At 41.5% G+C, this 18,155-nt stretch overlaps 1 protein-coding gene across 2 annotated transcripts in view; it reads left to right on the forward strand.

Annotated features, from left to right (window-relative positions):
* GRK3 (G protein-coupled receptor kinase 3) overlaps positions 1 to 18,155 on the forward strand; it is a 76,409-nt gene that overhangs the window by 28,401 nt on the left and 29,853 nt on the right. For both annotated transcript variants that reach the window (XM_056326694.1, XM_056326695.1), the window contains exons 3-7: positions 8,742 to 8,815; positions 13,720 to 13,821; positions 14,887 to 14,961; positions 16,483 to 16,544; positions 17,769 to 17,820. In XM_056326694.1, coding sequence (XP_056182669.1) covers positions 8,742 to 8,815; positions 13,720 to 13,821; positions 14,887 to 14,961; positions 16,483 to 16,544; positions 17,769 to 17,820 — 365 coding nt within the window. The remainder of the gene's footprint in view (positions 1 to 8,741; positions 8,816 to 13,719; positions 13,822 to 14,886; positions 14,962 to 16,482; positions 16,545 to 17,768; positions 17,821 to 18,155) is intronic.

An 18,155-nucleotide genomic window follows, 5' to 3' on the forward strand; every position in this document is an offset into this window, starting at 1 on the left:
ACGCAGCTGAGTTTTCCCTGGAAGTCTCTTTGTTCCTGAAGGAGGAGATTGGTGGTTCTTTCAATTCTGGAGCTTTTAGGTGGTCTTATTACCCTGTGCTATGGCAACTGAACATGTATACCATATAGAACGAGATTTTGAACTTGACTGGCTATTCTGTGACAGCTGCAGGCTGGTTCGAATTACCATTTTCATACGGTTTAATGATAGACTTCTACCCCTAACTTTATGTGTCTACGACCCAGGTCTGTTACTGGTACCAGTGGTGGGCTCATTCCTTGAGACAAATAAAATAAAGTGGGATAAAACATGATATGGCATGTTAGGAAGAACTGGTAGTTTTCCAGCTCTGAAGTGAAGAGCGTGATCCTGTTTATGGTCCTGGCTCGCTGTTGTACAGATGCTACAGACCGTGCTGGAGAAGAGCTCAAGGGTGTTGTACTGTTTTATTGAGGGCAACAAAGCCTTGCCTCCAGGTGAGACCCATTTCAGGTGGTTCAGATATAGAATCCTAGAATGGTTTGGGTTGGAAGGGTCCTTAAAGACCGTCTAGTGCAACCTCCCTCCATGGGCAGGGCCACCTTCCACTAGACCAGGTTGCTCAGAGCCCCGTCCAGCCTGGCCTTCTACCCTTCCAGGCATGGGGCACCCACAGCTGCTCTGGGCACCATGGTGTGTTAGCTGAGTTTTGCTATCGCTGCATGCTGTCCTGCCGTTTCCTTGGCAGTTCTGCACAAGAGGCTTTTCTGGAGACGAGCCATCTGTGATAACACCACATGCAGGTGTCCCTCTGGTTACGCTTCTCTGACATCTTTATGCTGCTGTCTGAGTTCGGTCAACTAAGAAAGATCAGGAGAGATCTTGGAGGGACTGAGGACAGTGCCATACGTAAGGAAAAGTCTGCTGAGCATGAGCATGCATTCCCAGGCAGTCTGGTTCGGGGAAGCTTGTGCTGAAGCTTTTTCTGCCTGGGAGTCGGAGCTGTTAGCTGCAGCCGGCAGGAAACGAACCTGAACTGATTTTGGTGCAGATGTCACTACTTATTTGTTTGTCATTATTCTGTATTTATACACAGCACGTTTAGTTAGGGTTTGGAAACGGCTTCATATTTTTGTTTTCTAATTTGCTGTTTTGCGCACTAGGAAGAGTCTACATCAGCATTTTGGAGCAAATTCAGGTCTGCTGTAAATAGATGCAGCTTCCTTTCAATCAGTGACATTATGAATACTTATGTCAGTGCTAAACACGTCTATTTTTAGCTCTGCTGTCTCACCTAGTCACTTCTGTTTGTTTTAATAAGATTTTTATTTACTCCTGTTAAAAGGGTGTTTGAATCAGATACTAATAAAATTCCAGTTAGAATTAGATAAGTAGTTTTCTGCAAGGTTTGTTTTATTATGGATTTCCTCATTATTACTTTTTTTTTAATATATTTACTATTCCATGCTCTCAGTTAATTGACATTCTCGTGAAGACCAAGATACGGCATTATGAGTGCAGAAGTGACCTTTAGACTGCAGGAGGAGGCAGAAGGCCAGCACTGGCCCCTCTGGTGCTGCCGTGCTGCTGGTGGCTCAGCACCTGCCCAGCCCGCCGATGGGGCAAGGCATCCTGCTTTAATAGCACTAGTAGCAGGGCAGGAAAATTACAAGTAGCTGTAAATCAGGCAGCTTTAATCCCTACAAGTGGAAAGGGCAACATATCTTTATTAAAACTGTAAGAGAAGGGTTCTACGTTGCAGATTTTATTTCTTTTTTTTTTTAAAAAAGGGCTCTGCTAACAAAAGATGATTTTTAAATATGCTGTGTCGTGGCAAAGCGGTGCCTGGTTCTATTGGTCTCGGCACAGTGCAGTCGCGTGCTGGGAGGCTGTTTTTGGCTGGGGGGGGCTCCAGGTGGAGCATTGCTTGTGCAAGGGTGGATGCAGCCCACGGGCATTGGTCTCGCTGCGGAGCCGAGGGTGGCTGCTAAGAAGCACTGGGCTGGCATCAAAGCGAGGCAACTGTGGAGGTGTGAATTGAAAGTTTCATTGATGGAGTGTGTTAAATGGATGAATTTGTCGGCTGGGATAGCCTGGGAGGAGCTGGAGGCTCGTGGGGGACAGGCAGCTTGGCATGGGTACCCGCCGGCTCCTCGGTGGGAGAAAGGTGGCGTGGGCAGTGTAGAAACCTTGCGTGGGACGAGGATCAGTGTGGAAGGCTTGCTTTGGAGTAATGAAACAGTATAACCCAAAATCAGCTCGGAACATGGTGTCAGTGGCCAGGCCAGGTTTGGCAGAAGTGTGTAGGCTGGTCACCAGCTGCATTTCTGCTCTCTGCCCAGGCCTGACTGTAAGAAGTGCTGAATTCCGGAAATAAAAAGCAGGGCTTATGAATTCAGGGGTGGGGTGGGGGTTGCCCTTGACTTAAGAGTCAGGATTTCATGTAAAGTTTCTGAAATCATGTTAGAAAAACATAATTATGTGGTATAAGTATTGAAGTAAAAATTATGGTCTATTAAAAAAGAGATAGACTAACTTAATTTCCCTCCTTTACCCCCCCAGACTTGTGAAATGGACTGTGTCCAGTTGGGATGAGCTGTGGGAATGGCCTGATTACTCGAGCAGGCACAGGCTTTCTCGCCTGAGGCCACTGGTGCTCGGCTGCTCACCGCATCTCCCCATCCATACCCAGTCGCGAGCATCCAGTTAAGACTAAGCTGCAAAACTCAAGGGTCTTCCTTATCCCTCCTTGAAAGACATTTTATCTTGGTAATCAGAGTTAGTGCAATTAATGGCATTTGACAAGCTTAGATGTGCAGGATTGTCCAGAAAAGATAATGGGGAAAAATTTGTTGTCCGGAGACAGGGAAGGAAGAGGCTTGGAGCTAGGTGCTGTCTCACAGTTGCATGTAGGTATTATTGATATCATCCATCACTTTGGTGTTACCAGAAAAAGCTTTTAAAAAATATTTTTCTTTTCCTTTAACAACTAGTGATCTGGTTGTTGCAGAAATTACATAGCATAGAAGAAGAAATCTTTAACGCAAAAGCTGTCAGCATCTTTATTTCATAAATAATTGCTGGTTCCTTTTATCTGTTACTTAATGCTATCATTTTTTTAATTCCTGCTTTCTGTTCTTGGTCTTATTTTTCCGTGTAGCTAACTGTGCTTATTGTACTTTTTGTCAGTTCTCCTTGAACTTCTTGAAACTACTGTCACTTATTCAATGGTGCATCTGTCAATTAGTTTTCCTATTATCTGAGAGCTACAGTTTCTGGCTAATAATTTTTCACTCAATCTAAGAACATCAGTAAAAAGAGATTTCCTTTATGCTGCAGTGGAAGTGCAGAATCCATTGATACAATGGGAGGTTGAAACAAATGCTTCCACGATGGAGAACATTAAGCTTTAATTTGATTTGTTTGAATTCAGGACAGTGGGAAGATTTCCAGTGTGCTGATACCTGGGGATGTGGATTGTGTGGTCAGACAAGCTGCAAGCACAGAACAGAGAAGGAGGAGGAGTATGTTTGCATTTGCATTTGTGCTGTAGAAAAGCTAATGGTTTTAAGGCCAATCATTCAAAAAAAAAAAGACTGGGGAATAGTAGGACTTGTTAAATGAAGAATTTACCCGTGAAATGTTCTGAATTTTTCTTAATACTTGGGATGTTTAGATCCTTTGGAGCAGTACTCTTGACTGGGTAGTGGAGATTCTGATTCTGATTTCCTCTGTTGTAAATCTTCAGTGAAGCAATTACGAGTCACTAAAAACCGCTCTCATCGTTTGGCAATCTGTTTTTGTTTGTCGGCTTCCCCAAAGATTTTTCCTTAACGCACCTCTCCTCCAGGCTCTGCAAGAGTATCTTACAGTCCCCAGATCCTTCTTCATTTATTGTCCCTAGCCGTCAGCCTCTGATCAATCATCCCTGGAAATAAAGTTTTCCATCAGACCTCCCGTCTTCCTGGCACCGTGGCAGCGATTTGCCTCCTCCAGCTGCTTCCCGGCGCAGCCATGGGATCCAGCTGCTCCAGGCAGCCGGCAGCCAGCCTGCGCAGAAGAGCAGCCCTCTGTCCAGGCAGGGCAAGGAGGGATGCGTTTTGCTGCCTGCATTTTGCTGTCTGATGTGACTGTCATTTTGACACAGGAAATATCTGACCTGACACCCTTTTGCCCTGTTTTCATGAGACAAGTGGAAAAAAATAATCTCATTAACTGTGAGATTATCAATTAATTAAAAAGAACACCGTCACTTGGTTTATCCTTCTCTAGATACAGGCTGGTGAAGAAAAAGGTGATGCTGGACACCTACAATTTTTTCCCCGATGTCTGTGTTGCTAATTTTAAGAGGAGCACTCACGGTTGCCTAGTGCTAGCCAAGCATTAGGACATACTTAAAAACCTCAAAAGAATCTGATTCTTGTCAATCACATGTAAAATGTCGTAGTGGGGAGGAAGTTCATTTCCCCAGCGAGGGGAGAGGGCTGCTGCAGCACCTGGATCCCTTCGCCGGAGGCGGCTGGCACAGCTCCCGTGCGGGACGAGCAATTGCTTTGTTCAATGCCGCCTCAGCAGCAGTAATGAATTCCGCAGCTGGCTATCTACTTTCAGTTCTAGAGTGTTTTTCCAGTGCTAAAGCCACCAGATGGTATTTCGGTGACCGGTGCAGGCACCATCACATAGTTGTTAGAAACGTATTCCTGAAAGTAATCAAAATATGTGGGTTCCAGTTGTAAGGTATGGGTCTGTACTGACACTGACATAGAAAACTTGTAGATGAAATAACCTGGTGCTTATTTGCAGAGCAGTGTCTAGCTTTCAAAACTGTTGCTTGGAAAGCTTATGGTTCATATTACTTCTTATTTGTTCATTAGAGCATATCTTTTAAAAAATAATGCTAGAAACCTTTCTGTCAAGGGGAGTTGGTCCATGTGAAATTCAGGTTTTTTGACTGTACAAGCTGCCTGTGTGTATACAGTATATCTTAATATAGGTACGTAAATGCTTCCAGTCCATAGGTTCTTCAAAGGAAACTTGAAATAGCTACTTTTATGTCAACGTAATTGGTATCAAACAACATTTCTTGCAAGGAATCTTTTTTTTTTCCCCCTGAAAAGACAGTGGTGCATAGTTGAGGAAAGCTGATGCTTTAATTTATTTGTTAAACACTCCTCAAGTGCTTGAATAATATTCATCTTGGATACTACTGACCTTTTAAAGTGTGGGTTGGTGTATTTATTTTTTTTTTACCACTCACCACCCCACCCCCCACCCCCCGAAACTTGTAAAAATTACAATAAAAAAAAGGTCTTCACTGTTTTTCTGGTTGTGAGAGAATTTCCCTGTGACCTCCTGCTGTAGCAAATGTGGCTGAGCCAAGGACAGGGAGGGGGCTCAGCCCCGTGCATGGTGCCCACCCGCGGGGGCCGAGGGGCTGCCCCCTCTCCCTCCGTCCGCTCCCCACTACCCTGCTGCCCCTCCGGGTGCTGCCAGGCTGGAGGAACCACTGTCTGGCGTTCCCTGCAAGCCTGTTTTAGATATGGTTTTAATAATTGTTTTAAGATTAAGAAGGGTTGATTTGTTAGATATCAGGAAGAATTCTTCCCCATGAGGGCGGCGAGGCGCTGGGACAGGCTGCCCAGGGCAGCTGTGGGTGCCCCATCCCTGGCTGGGCTCAAGGCCAGGCTGGACGGGGCTGGGAGCAGCCTGGGCTGGGGGGGGTGTCCCTGCCCGGGGCAGGGGGTGGGACTGGGTGGTCTTTAGGGTCCTTTCCAACCCAAACCATTCTGTGATTCTGGAATATCTTGGGTGTGCTGCTAGTGAATAATTACAACATTTGTAACTTCAAGGAATAGAGATGTTTCATGCTATAATTTATTTTACTGCAGAGTTTTTAATTTAAAAAAAAAAAAAATTATCATACGCTTTAAAATGCTGCTGTAGTAATTCTGCTCATCTTCGCTGGAACCTGACTGACAGCATTTTCTCAGTATTTATTCATATGGCTGTAACATTATGACTATATTAATAACTTATAAAAGTTTCTAACTTCTTGTTTTGAATGTCTCTAGGTTTTTTTGCATAGCAATACAGTTTAAAAAAGATTTGGTGAGCAGCAGGCTGTAAAACCCAGGCAGCATAAGCCTGCTGTTGTTGCTTGTTCTCTGGTCTTGTGAACCTTTTCTTTCTCTGCAATAATTAAATTAAAAAGTTTGGAAGACATTAAACAGGGCTAAAATGTCTGGCATGGCATTGTTGAAAAATTGTGTTGGTATATTTTCACACTCCTCCCACAATTGTCTTTGTGGGTTATTTTGTTTTTGGGTTTTTTTGTTTGTGGGTTTTTTTGGTAAACAGCCAGTAGCTGGGACCACGCCAGGGCTTTTTCTTTCACTGCATTCATTGCTGTTTGTGCCACTCTTTGGTCTCTTAATTACACGACTGTAATCTTCTTTGGTTTATTGTCCAAATAAAAGTTTGGCCAATTCAGCATTATTTTGCTTGGTGCTACTGCTGTTTCGATCATGTGTAAAATAATGAATTAGGTTCAGTTCTGTAAGTGGCAGGTTTTGTTCTCAAAACCGGGTTCGTGCCACGGTTACTGCTCTGGCAGGGGAGTGCACGGGGAGGGGTGCTCTCCCCATTTGTCTCTAGCAATGAGTGATTTTGGGTGGTTTTGCCTGGGTTTTGGCAGCCATGGGGACGGTTTGTGACTTGCTTGGGGTGCCTGCCTGGGGGGAGCCCTTGTGGCCCTGCTGTGACGGCTGACTTGGTTTGGTGGCTGGCTGGGAGCTCCAGCCACCATGTGAGGCACGGGCATCACCGGGTCTGCTCTGGTGTGTTGCTCCTGTCTCCTCTGCAGTAAGGGAAGGCAACTTATTAAGAACATTTCCAGTAAAAAGGGAACTAAGACCAGCCCTTTAAAAAGAAAGAAAGAAAAAAAAAGGAGAGAGAAAGAAAAAAAAAAAAAAGCACTCTAATTGCAAATTGCTTTTAAGGAACAGAAAATTTGGTGTTGGGTGGTTTGCTTTCAAAAAAGCACATTTGTTTATAAAATATTTCAAGAATGATTCTTTTTGTTGAAAATCATTAGAAAGTTTGGAGAATCTCATAAGAGAATCTCTTAATAAGATTTCTGTCCTTTTTTAGAGAACAAAACCCAGATATCAAAATATCCTCATCAACTAAATGAGTCAAGCGAAGTATAGGAGTTATCTGATCATAATGCCTTTTCTGGTGTTCTGGTTCTGGGTTCTGACAACATAAATCCAGGGGACCCCAGGAAAGCAAGCTCTTCTAATAGGAAATTTAACTTGGGATCCAGATCGAGCTAAAGGGGCTACTGGGAAGAAATGTTTTCATTATAAAGTAAAGCTTCTGTTTGCCTCATCAGCATTGCTTTGTCTACTGTGACTAATGGTTTTGCTTCTGAGGAGTTGGTGGGTTTTTTTCTTATTTAGGTCTTTGATAAAATTAGATGATAAGGAGTTGAAAGGACATGATGTTCTTAACTGGCAATTAAATGCTCTCCTGTACATACTACAATGAAATTACTATGTAGCACGTGAAGTGGGTTTTGTTTTTTTTTTAAAGATGGTATACTCTGGAAAGCGTGAGATGTTGTAGGTGGTGGCTGTATTATTTCTTGATTGAACCTTCAGTGATGTGCTGCTTTTTTGTTGTTGTTGTTAATACAGTTTTGCTGTAACTTCAAATTACAATGACATTTTAATTAAAAAAAAAAAAAGTAGGTCTTTTGTACATATATATTTTAAGTTGAAAAGGGGCATCTTATATTTTGATGTGCTGCCCTGTTGGGAGAGGAGTTGAGCAGAAGAGAGCGGGATGGAGCAGTCCCCAGCCCGTGCCAGCCCTTGGGTTAGCTGCTCTGCCTTCTCTTGCTCGCTTTGTGATTTGAATTTACGTTTTTGTGGGCTTGCCTCCAGAAGTTGGGTGTGATTTCAGGAACTGTGCAGTCACCCTAAACAAGGAAAGGTGTTGCCTGCTGCAGTGAACTGAGAGCATGTTCAGGTACAGCTTGGAGGGGCTTGCAGATAGCTCAAAAGATTAGCCGTGACAAGAGGTCCCCACATAAGTAAAAGGGTAGCAGGTCCCAGCTCAGGCGCATGTAAAGACAGTACTTCCATGAGCTGAAGCTTGTAATGGTGCATTAAAATGCTTATAATGGAAAACACTCATCAGCAGGCTGCAGAGGTCATGCCTTAAATGACTTGCAAAGGAACTATAAAGACCCTGATGTAATTTATTGTGCTATAAAACCTATTAGAGGTAACATTACCCAGTGATTCTAAAATCAGTATGCAGGAGAGATTGCTTTTTATCAACAGAATGTAGGTGAATCTATTTAAAAAAAAAAAAACAAAAAAAACCAAACCAAACTGAGAATAGTGTCTAGATTTTACTCTCAAAAATAAAAATGTCACCCAAATCTGATCCGTGAAGAGGAATGGGATATTTTGGTGCATTATGTAAACATCTCATACAATTCTCAGCAGGTAGAAATTGGAATATGCTTAATATGACTTTGGGAGGTGAGTGAGGTTTGTGATCGCTTTCTGCTCAGAGTGTTGTAGAGCCAGCTTGGTAATCAGTATTGCCAAGCCTTGTCAATTAGGAGTACTAACACCGGTATATACGATTCATGATGTTACCTGGGTGGTTTTGTATCCCTTTTTACAAGTTACTGTAATAATGATACCTATTTTTCTGAAATTCTTTGTTTTTTTACTTTTTCTTTCCAGGATTTTTGCTTTTTAAAGACTATTGCATGAATGAGATTGATGAAGCTGTCCCTCAACTGAAGTTTTATGAAGAGGTAAGCAGCCGTTGTTGGAGTTTTGGGACTGTGCAGGGCAGCGAGGCTGGGGAAGGCTGTCCCTGTAGTCCTCGGGCAGGGGATCCTGCCAGGGAAGGAGACGCACACATGTTGTTCTGAGTCATTGCAACATTGTAGTGGAATGGTTGATTCATGAGACAATATTTTATATAGTAATGATTGCGTCGCAAAGGGACAAAACTAACATTCTAAAAAACTTCCAAGATACTTTTAAAAATAGCAGTGTAACTATTTAATCAAATTGGTAATTTGGTACAGTATTCTTACAGAGTATTTTATGGGAGTAGCAAAGTGATTTTTTTGCCCTTATAAATTAGAATATTTGCAGGAAAAAATCTACTTTGCTCAACTTCTAACAGTGCTTTTATTAGCATGTACTGAAACTTTCTTTTTATTAAATATAAGCTAACAAAGCATTTTAAAAGCTACTGTTGCAGTTCTCATCCTTCAAGAGTTAAGTATGTTTAGTTTTAAGGAATAATATGTTGGAAACAAAACAATGGAAGAAAGTTACCTGAGCAACCACTTAATCAAATGTTCATTCACCACATTCACGTGTCAGAAGATGACTTGGAAAATACTGAGAGAATGATGGAAAGGGAAAGACTACTGATAGAGGTAAAAATATCTTTAGGTTTATTGATGTTTTCTATCATAAGGTACGCTCTGGCTACAGTTCATTTGAAATACTCATAAAAAATGAGTTTAAATTAGGTTCATCTCAGTCTCTACTTGTTAAATATATCTGATCCCTTGAGATGGGATAAGCTTTTGATCCTGTGAAAATGATGATAAATCTTAGTTCTGCCACAAAACAGAGATGAAGTTAAAGCAAGTAACATTTGCCAGCTCTCACTGGAATTACGACAGTGGATTCCTTCTTTCAAAAAGACCTGAAAGCAAACCCAGTGCTTTTTTATTATTACAGCTGACATGGGGCACAGAGTTGTATCTATTGCACAAAGTGGAGATATTCCTTAAAGGCAGAAAGCCTAAAATTAAAGCAGATTTATCTTATACTGTCCCAAAGAGCGAAAGCAGGCGATCAGGCATGGTTCCCTGATGCCGTTTGTTCATCCCTGGCGTGGCTGGCAGCTGGTGCTGTGGGAGTCATGGCCAGCCTCTGGCTCAGCTCCGTGTCTCATTCACCAGTGGATGCAGCATATCTGGTCCTCTGCATCCCTTGCTTTGCTCCCTGAGGGTTTCCCTGTGCTCTCTCTGCCTCAATGAGACACCCAAAATGCTGTGCTGACAGTCACAGGCACCTCTGTCTCTGCAGCATCCCCCAGACAGGGGACGGTGCTCTGTTGTCTGTAGCTGAGCACCTGGGCTTGTAGGAGAGGAGGTGCGACTGACTGACGTTACTGCTCTTCGGATCGCGCTCTCCAGTGCTTCATGCCTTTCTCTCACATCCTTTTGCGTGTAGAAAAGACAACAGAGTACAGCTGTCCGTGGTGTTGCAGGAGGGATGGAAGGACAGCTGAGGCTGGTGCTAGCTTCTGAGATTTCTTGGGAGTCGCTGTGGCAGGGTTGCAGAAAAGCCCTGTCGAGTGCTGCAGATGGGTAAGGGGATCCAAAGAGTGAAACGAGAGGTGGCTTTAGATCGATAAGGTCAGTTGTACTCCGCTGTCACAGAATAATCGATGGAGAAACAGACATCGTGCCCCAGGCAGGCATGCATCCAGGATAAATAATTCAGAGGAGCACGGGAGGAGCGCGTCGTGCTCTTCCACAGCTCTCCATGGCTGAGAGCGCCCCGTCAGCGCTTCTGCAGGGACCGCTCAGGAAACTTGATGAGTCTAATCGCTCCATTCATTCCTTGTTATATTTGTGACACTCTAAATATAAAACTGTAGTTAATCCTATCATAGGTGCTGGTTTCAGTTAAAACATGCACACTTGCTATTAAAAGGCAGCCTGTATTGCTCAGTATTAATTAGAAATGCTGCCTGGGATAACCTTTTGTCTGGATTACGCTTAAGCTGATGATTTAAAATTTTTCTTGCTAGTAGGCTAATGGCACCAGATAGGCTAAGCTGGTTATCAGTTTGGAGATAAACCCTTTGCCATTTACGGTTCCCCCACTCAAATTAGATACTCGCTGTCAATAAAGAATCATCCTTTTCTGTCATTTCCATCTTTTTATCTGCTGAAGATATCACTGTCATAAGTAATCAAAAAGGCATGTTGTAACAGATTGTTTAGCAAGATATTTTTAGCCACCTCTTTATCTCTGAAACAATTTGGAATTGTATTTTTAGGTTATTAGCAAAGTGTAACCTAAAAAGAATTTAAATGCTTTGTCATGTACTTTTCAAAAAATCCCATTAAAGATATTTAAAGAGAAGTTCATTGTGTTTTCTTCTGTGACATACTGGATTCAGCAGCTTTTCTTTTTTATATGTATTTAATTTACTGACTGCATTTATTACATATAGAATAATTTGAGTACATTGCTACATTAAAAATCGCGTGATGTAGAAGGGCTGTGTACTCCAGGGATTTCATGTTACTGCAGCTTAAGTCACGATCAAGCATTTAACTGGATGAGTGATTCATCCAGATAAGTTTCAAGGAAAAAAAAAAAAAAAAACAACCAACTTCTCGGTGCTTGAAAACTAATGCATTCTGATTTTCATTTTTGAAAAGATACTTTGTCAGACACTTTTCTGGAGGTGAACTGAAGTCTGCTGTGGAAGCATTGAAATACATGGTGACAGTCTGTTATCTCTGGGTCAGGAACAATACTGTGGAAACTGCTGCTAGAAGAGACAGGTTACATTTATAAATGGTGATGCTCTTAGCTCTGCATATTGCTGTATCTTTTTTTGGCATGGTACAGTAATGTTCTATTTAATAAACATGTAAAATTAGCTTGTGAATATGTCAGGCATGTGTGTTAAATGTGATCATAGTAGAGGTGTGTCATCTGTGTGATGAGAGGCGTCAGACAGCGAGTTGCCTGCCCAGGAATGTATCGCTGATAGGGACTTCTGTCTCCTGCTGTCCTTTCCTTCAAACATTTACAAAACGAAGGGACTTTGGTTAAAAAGCTCACTGTAAAGACCCCTCTACTTTGGGTGCGGAGTGAGGTGGTTTGAAAAACCCAAATATTGAAGGGCAGGAGGTTGTGTTCAAGTTGGACAGTGTGATGTGCATCAGGCTTTCTCCTGTACTTCCAGTTATATTGTGGCATTGCATTAATTAAAAAATATTTATTTGCAAAGATGTTTTGAATGATTTTAATTATAAATTGGTACCAAGGGGGAAGAAGTCACAGATGGTGAATCGTGGTGGAACTGGTGCCTTATCACAGTCAGCAAACAAGAGGACTACAGCTAGAATACAGAGTTTAATTATGGTGTTTCACCTTCGAAGACAGATTGAATTTGTCACCTGGAGACCTGTTCAAGAGCTGTGAAGTACAGCTCATCATGCAAAAGGAGCAGCCTCTGAATGAAGAAGAAAAAGAAGTATATTGTGAAATAGAGGCAGACCACGTTTTTTGAAAAAATCTTTACTTTTAGAAGTCCTCAGTGACGCGCTTTCTGTTAACCCCAGTGCCGCTCTTGCTATTGAAGCGTGGCTGGCAGAACAGCGGAGCCCTGCTTTGTGTCCCTGGAAGCCCAGCCAGCATGTTCTCCCTGTTTCAGAAGGAGATGCTCTGGTACATCGTTTGTGCAGGCTTTATTCTGTAGGCTGAAAGTACAGACAGCTCTGACGTGGCCTGTTCCTTCTCAAACAAGCACTGAATGAAATCCAGCTGGGTCTGACTCTGCTTTGGTTTTCTTGAGTCAGTGTAGGGGTCCAGAGCATGTCTGCACGCTGAGATTTATTTGGATCCTGGGACCTCACAGGCTGGTGCTGGGAAGGTCTAGCATGTCAGAGCTGAGCATTCTCCCTAAAGATCTTGGACGGTTTTGCACATTCTGTCAGTTCTGGAAGAACTCTTTCCCTAAACACACTCCAAAGGACCCTTGGACTTGGTGAGGGCTTTTTCTGGAACTGGTTATCGGGTTTTGTTCTGTAAACAAACCATATGGGATTGCTGTTGCTTCACCCGGAACATGCTGACCTCCTGTATCACACCTAAAGAAATTTGATATATTTTGTGAAACTGTCTTTCTGGCCACCTTGAGGTTTCAAATTCAACATGTAGCTGAACTGCGTGAACATTTTGAAATGTGCTTTATATTTTTGCTTGGACATCTGTACTTACTGTGCTGTCGTTACCCTGGAGCAGGATGCTTGGGCACTGTGCTGGCAGCGGAGAGCTCTCACCAGGTGATGCTTGCGCTGCCTGGATAACATTGCAACTCTTCTGCTAGCCCTGGGAGCTTGGAAAAAGGGCGCGTTTTGGTGTGCTGTGGATAGCCAGAGCATTGCATGAAATAATCTGAGAAAGGGGTCAGCACTCTTGAGTGTTAGAGGAGCAAGGTCAGTGCTCTGCATCTGTGAGCTGAGCAGAGGGGAAGAAAACCTTCAGAAAGGTTGCCGGGCACGTTTGCTCATCTTGCTTTCCTTGCACGGTCCAGTCTTCTCGTGCAGTTAACTTCTGGCTTCCCCTGCACAGGCTTGTACTCTGGCAAAAGTTAGATGGAGGAAAACATGCTGCTTTAGCTCAGTCCTTTTCAATTTTTAGAAAATAAAGCTTTGTAGCAATTTTAAGCAAATCGGTTGCCTTGCATAAAAATTCGAAGATAGAAGGGAAATCTAAGGTCCACTGTAACTGTGGTATTGCAGGTGGTTTTTTCTTTAAGTGTTAATTAAGAAAATAATAAAGTAAAATAAAACTTCAGCCAAAGTCATGTTTTTACCAAACAAGTAATGCAAAATGGTTAGAAATGTCTTCATCTAATGGATTGTTCTGTCTTGTATTGCAGATAAAAGAATATGAGAAACTGGATTCTGAGGATGAGCGTCTGACCCGAAGTCGGCAGATTTATGACACGTACATAATGAAGGAGCTCCTCTCCTGTTCGCATGTGTGTATCATCCCAGTATCATCCCAGTTTCACACTGCTCTTGGCCTTACTTGAGTAGCTGTCAAGCAGTGGTAATTCAATATAACTGCTATTTCATTAAGAGAACAATTAAGACTACTGATGAAGGAATTGTTGCTCACATACTTGCAGTGCCCTGGAATTCTGTTCGAAGTCTGTGGGGCTGGGTTTGGCGGAGTGCTTTCCTTCCTTGGGTTTTATTTTCAGTAACGAGGTGTAAATATTGGCGGTGTGTGCCGGGTTTTATTAAACTTGGTAATACGCAAAGGAAGTATTTGGAGATTGATCTGTTTTATATTTCTTCAAACTAAATCTCTTATTTTAAAATATGATGCAGTGAGCGCAGTTTGTGTGCATATATACTTGCACACATACACATACATTAACCAACCCCCCCTGCCCCCCAACCCAGCAACTACCCTGCCCCCAAAAACCTCAGAGATGTGAGCTGCTGGTGCTCTGCAGGACAGTTTGGATGTTGGACTTCGGTGTCTCTGAAAGCTCAGTGTAAAGGTTGAGATTTTGTTTAAAACTGGTCGCACAAAGATAGTTGGGTTTTGGGGGTTTTTATTATTTGTTTGGTCATAAAGCAGTCTTTCATACCATACTAGGGGCAGTACACTTCATAGCTTCGGTATGGTGAGTTAAAGGCTGCATTGTGATGGATGCACCTTTATTAAAGTCAATGAAAACAGACCTTTCCTCCAGCTGAAGTTTTGGCCCGTTGGTCTGTATTAACAGTTTCATTTGCTCTTATTTCAAAGAAGAACTTGCCGTGTGTTTTACCCTAGTGATATGGTTCTTTGGATGAAGGGTTTAAGCACTTTTTTGTTAAGCCTGCATTATTGGCTCTGTAGTGGTTAAACATCCATGTCTGCATCTGTATTTGCATGTTTCACAGTAATATACTTAAGGGGAAGCTATATCGCATTCATTCTGACGTACGCGTGTTTTTCCTGTGGTTAAAAGAAAACAGTACTGCACATCTTAAATGAAACTTCTTACATTTGTAACCGTTTGAAATACTTTTTTTTTTTTTCCCCAAAGCCTTTCTCAAAACAAGCTGTAGATCATGTACAAACGCATTTAGCCAAGAAACAAGTGCCAGCCAGCCTTTTTCAGGTGAGGTTAAGACAGTCTGTTCAAGTTTTCTTCATTTATTTGACAGTAAGTGACTTTGTACTCATTATTTCAGGAGACAGAATAAGTGGTACTGATACATACCCTTTGGTGTAATGGTGACACTAGAGTGTTTTTCTAAGTCAAATAAAAAATGCAAATTACTATTCTTACCTACAATATTTTTAAGCACATTTATGAAAACAAACTATACCTTGGTATATGAACAGAATAGTTTTTAGATTTATGTAATTTTAAGCCATTAAATGATTTATAGGAAATCACTTTACATCAGGAAGATATACATCCTGTCAGGATAAACCGAACTGCATAGTGGAGAAATTGCCTTAACGTTTCAGTAATGTGAAGTCTTTTGAAAACATTTTTCCTTTTACTTTAAATTGTTGTTTATGTAGTTGTTGATGTGGAATTAAGCATGTCTGTGATCTCACATGTTTTTCTCTCTCTCCACAAGACAAAATCCAAAGTTAGCTATCCACACAGGAGTATCTGCACCATTAAAATTGTGATGCTTTCTAAAAAGTTTCTGAAATTCTGGATTGCCAAAAGAAAGTACGGGTTTAGCATATTCTCCATTTGAATATAAAAATAAATGGTATTCTGGGTCGTTTGTGAAATTATACATCATTTCTGTTGCTCTTTACTTTAGAAAATAAATGAGAAGTGGAATATTTCTTGTATTGTTACAGCTCTAATATACATAGATACAAGACAAGGAATTTAGATATATGCTAACTTTTACAGCTAGGTGTCTTAAAGCAGTGTGGTTTGGCACATAATGAACGTCATCAGTCGTGGCAGTGCTTGTGAGCTTAAATTTCTTTGATGTAAATCTTACATATTTTTATATATTGCAAAAATGTGCAGATTGCCTCTGCCTGATTTTTCTCACTGCTCAATGAACAGTTTTTAATGTTGCAATTAAGTGAACTGACAAAGTGATAGCTACATTGCTTGTGTTATATCTCACCGCTAATTGGGTTGGGATTGGAGATTGCTTGCATGCCATCACACATCATGAGAAAGTGTTTCTCTAGAAAAAGTCACTTGGGAATTGAAGGTGCTGGTTCTTTAGTAAGGACAGAGAGGAGAGAAGCACCAAGAAGATGAAGCCAGAGCACAACTCTGGGAAGTGCAGAATCCACAGGAGCGTCCATTTATTCTGTTTAAATATATTTGAAAAAAGGACCGTACTGAGGTTGTTTTGCCAGACTTCCTGTCCATGGGCAGGTGCTTTATACAGGTTTTGTACAGCACCCCCCACCCCCCCGGCAAACATTTAATGTTTTCTAGCTCCTGAAAGTATTTTATGTTTGACTTCAGGCCACCTGCTCAGGTTCCAAAAGCTGAATGAAGCTTAAATGCTTTATTGAGCCTTTTTCAAAGAAAACACAGTAAATGCTGTATTTGTATAGGGCCAGCATGAGTTGTATGTCATGGGTTGTATTGCATACCAATTTATTGTACATTTAAATACTAATCGTGTTTCTTAACCCTTTTTAGCCATATATAGAAGAAATTTGTGATAGTCTCCGAGGAAAAATATTTCAAAAATTTATGGAAAGGTATGAACGTGACATATTATCTGAGCTTTCTTCTTAATGTAGCAGGGAGCCAGGTCCCTTGTGTTGCTGTAAAATAAGGCTAAAAATGTTTGATCAACTTAGTTTAATTAATAATGTATTATCAGCAAGCTCCTGCAAATTACTAGCTTTGATGTATATCATGATTAATGTCAGGGTGTATGACCGGAGAAAATTGTAAAGATGATAGATTTTGCTGTCACTCCATGTAGCAGTAATAACAGATTGCAGTTTGAGCTCAAAGGTTTAAAAATGCAGAGCTGTGTTCTGGGGGATATTCTTATGGGATATCCTCTTAGGAGAGTAAGAGAATCTGATTCTTACCCTCATCTTATGGGGATATCCTCATATGGGAGTATCCTCATGAGGATATTGTTATCCTCATCTTAGGGGATATTCCCATGAATAACTCTCTTGTGCGTGTGACTGAGAGACCCAGTCGTTCTGGGTAGTGTCTGGACACCTTGCAATTCAGCAGGAATGGTCTAGTAAAGACTAGGCATAGACCTGGTTCAGCTGAGCAGCCCCCTTAGCCTTAAGGGAGCTGCTCTTGCGTGCAGGGACTGTAAAGCATGGCTCTCGTCCAGCAGCAGCCAAATACACTGTGTGAAATGGTTTGTTGGTGTTCTGCAACCAAGCTGAAATGTGAAAATGCCTCCATAGAACTGGTATTTCTTGCTCTGAAAATCAAATACTTAATTATTCATGTAGAAATGGCAAACCATTGTTTTTGGCAACAGCTTGTGGTATTATTGATGTTTTTCCTATTTGAAGATAAAATGAGTTTAAAGCATTCCTTGGAGTATACGGAGGTTCATTAACGTAAATCAAGCTGCCTCTGTTTTCTTATAATTATCTTTCTCTTTATGTAATTTAAATGCTTGCTAGTTCCAAACTTAGTTGTTTTTAAAGATTAAAAACCATCTGAAAGAGAGCTGCAAGAACATACTGAGCACTTACCATTACAGAAATGAAGTTATCTGATATCCTTCTCTTGTAAGGGTGTAAAATATTAAGTGTGCACTGCCTAGAAATTGTTTTTCTTGGTGGGGGTAAGATTACAGTTGTTTGAAAGGAAGGCTATCATTTACTAAGTATTGCAACACGCCCTAGCACAAACTTTATTTTAAATATCAAGAGTCTTGACATTTACTATAATACTTTACACAGTAGTCTCAGACAACTTTTAAACTTCTTTTTCCACAGTGACAAGTTTACTAGATTTTGTCAATGGAAAAATGTAGAACTAAATATTCATGTAAGTACTTGCGAGTGTATTTATCTTGTCAAAGGCTGATACAGGAAAGAAATATGTTGGCTTTTGAATACTGCTTCTGAAAAGGTCTTATTAAGGAGTACGGTGAACGTTACCTCTCTGCTCTTCTATTCTTAGATGTACAGTCCTAACGATTCCTTTCTGGACGTCCCTTCTGCCCGTCTGGGGTTAAGAGCTTTTGATTTTTATAATAGCTGAAAAAACCTGAACTGCCAGTATTGCTGCTCTTTAACAGCCCCCAACGCCCTCTGTCTCCTTTTCCCCCCTACAGTTCTGCCATCCCCAGCACCCCTTACCCCGGCCTCTGCTTCTGTCCC

This window comes from Falco biarmicus, chromosome 1 (assembly GCF_023638135.1).
Source record: "Falco biarmicus isolate bFalBia1 chromosome 1, bFalBia1.pri, whole genome shotgun sequence".
NCBI lineage: Eukaryota > Metazoa > Chordata > Aves > Falconiformes > Falconidae > Falco > Falco biarmicus.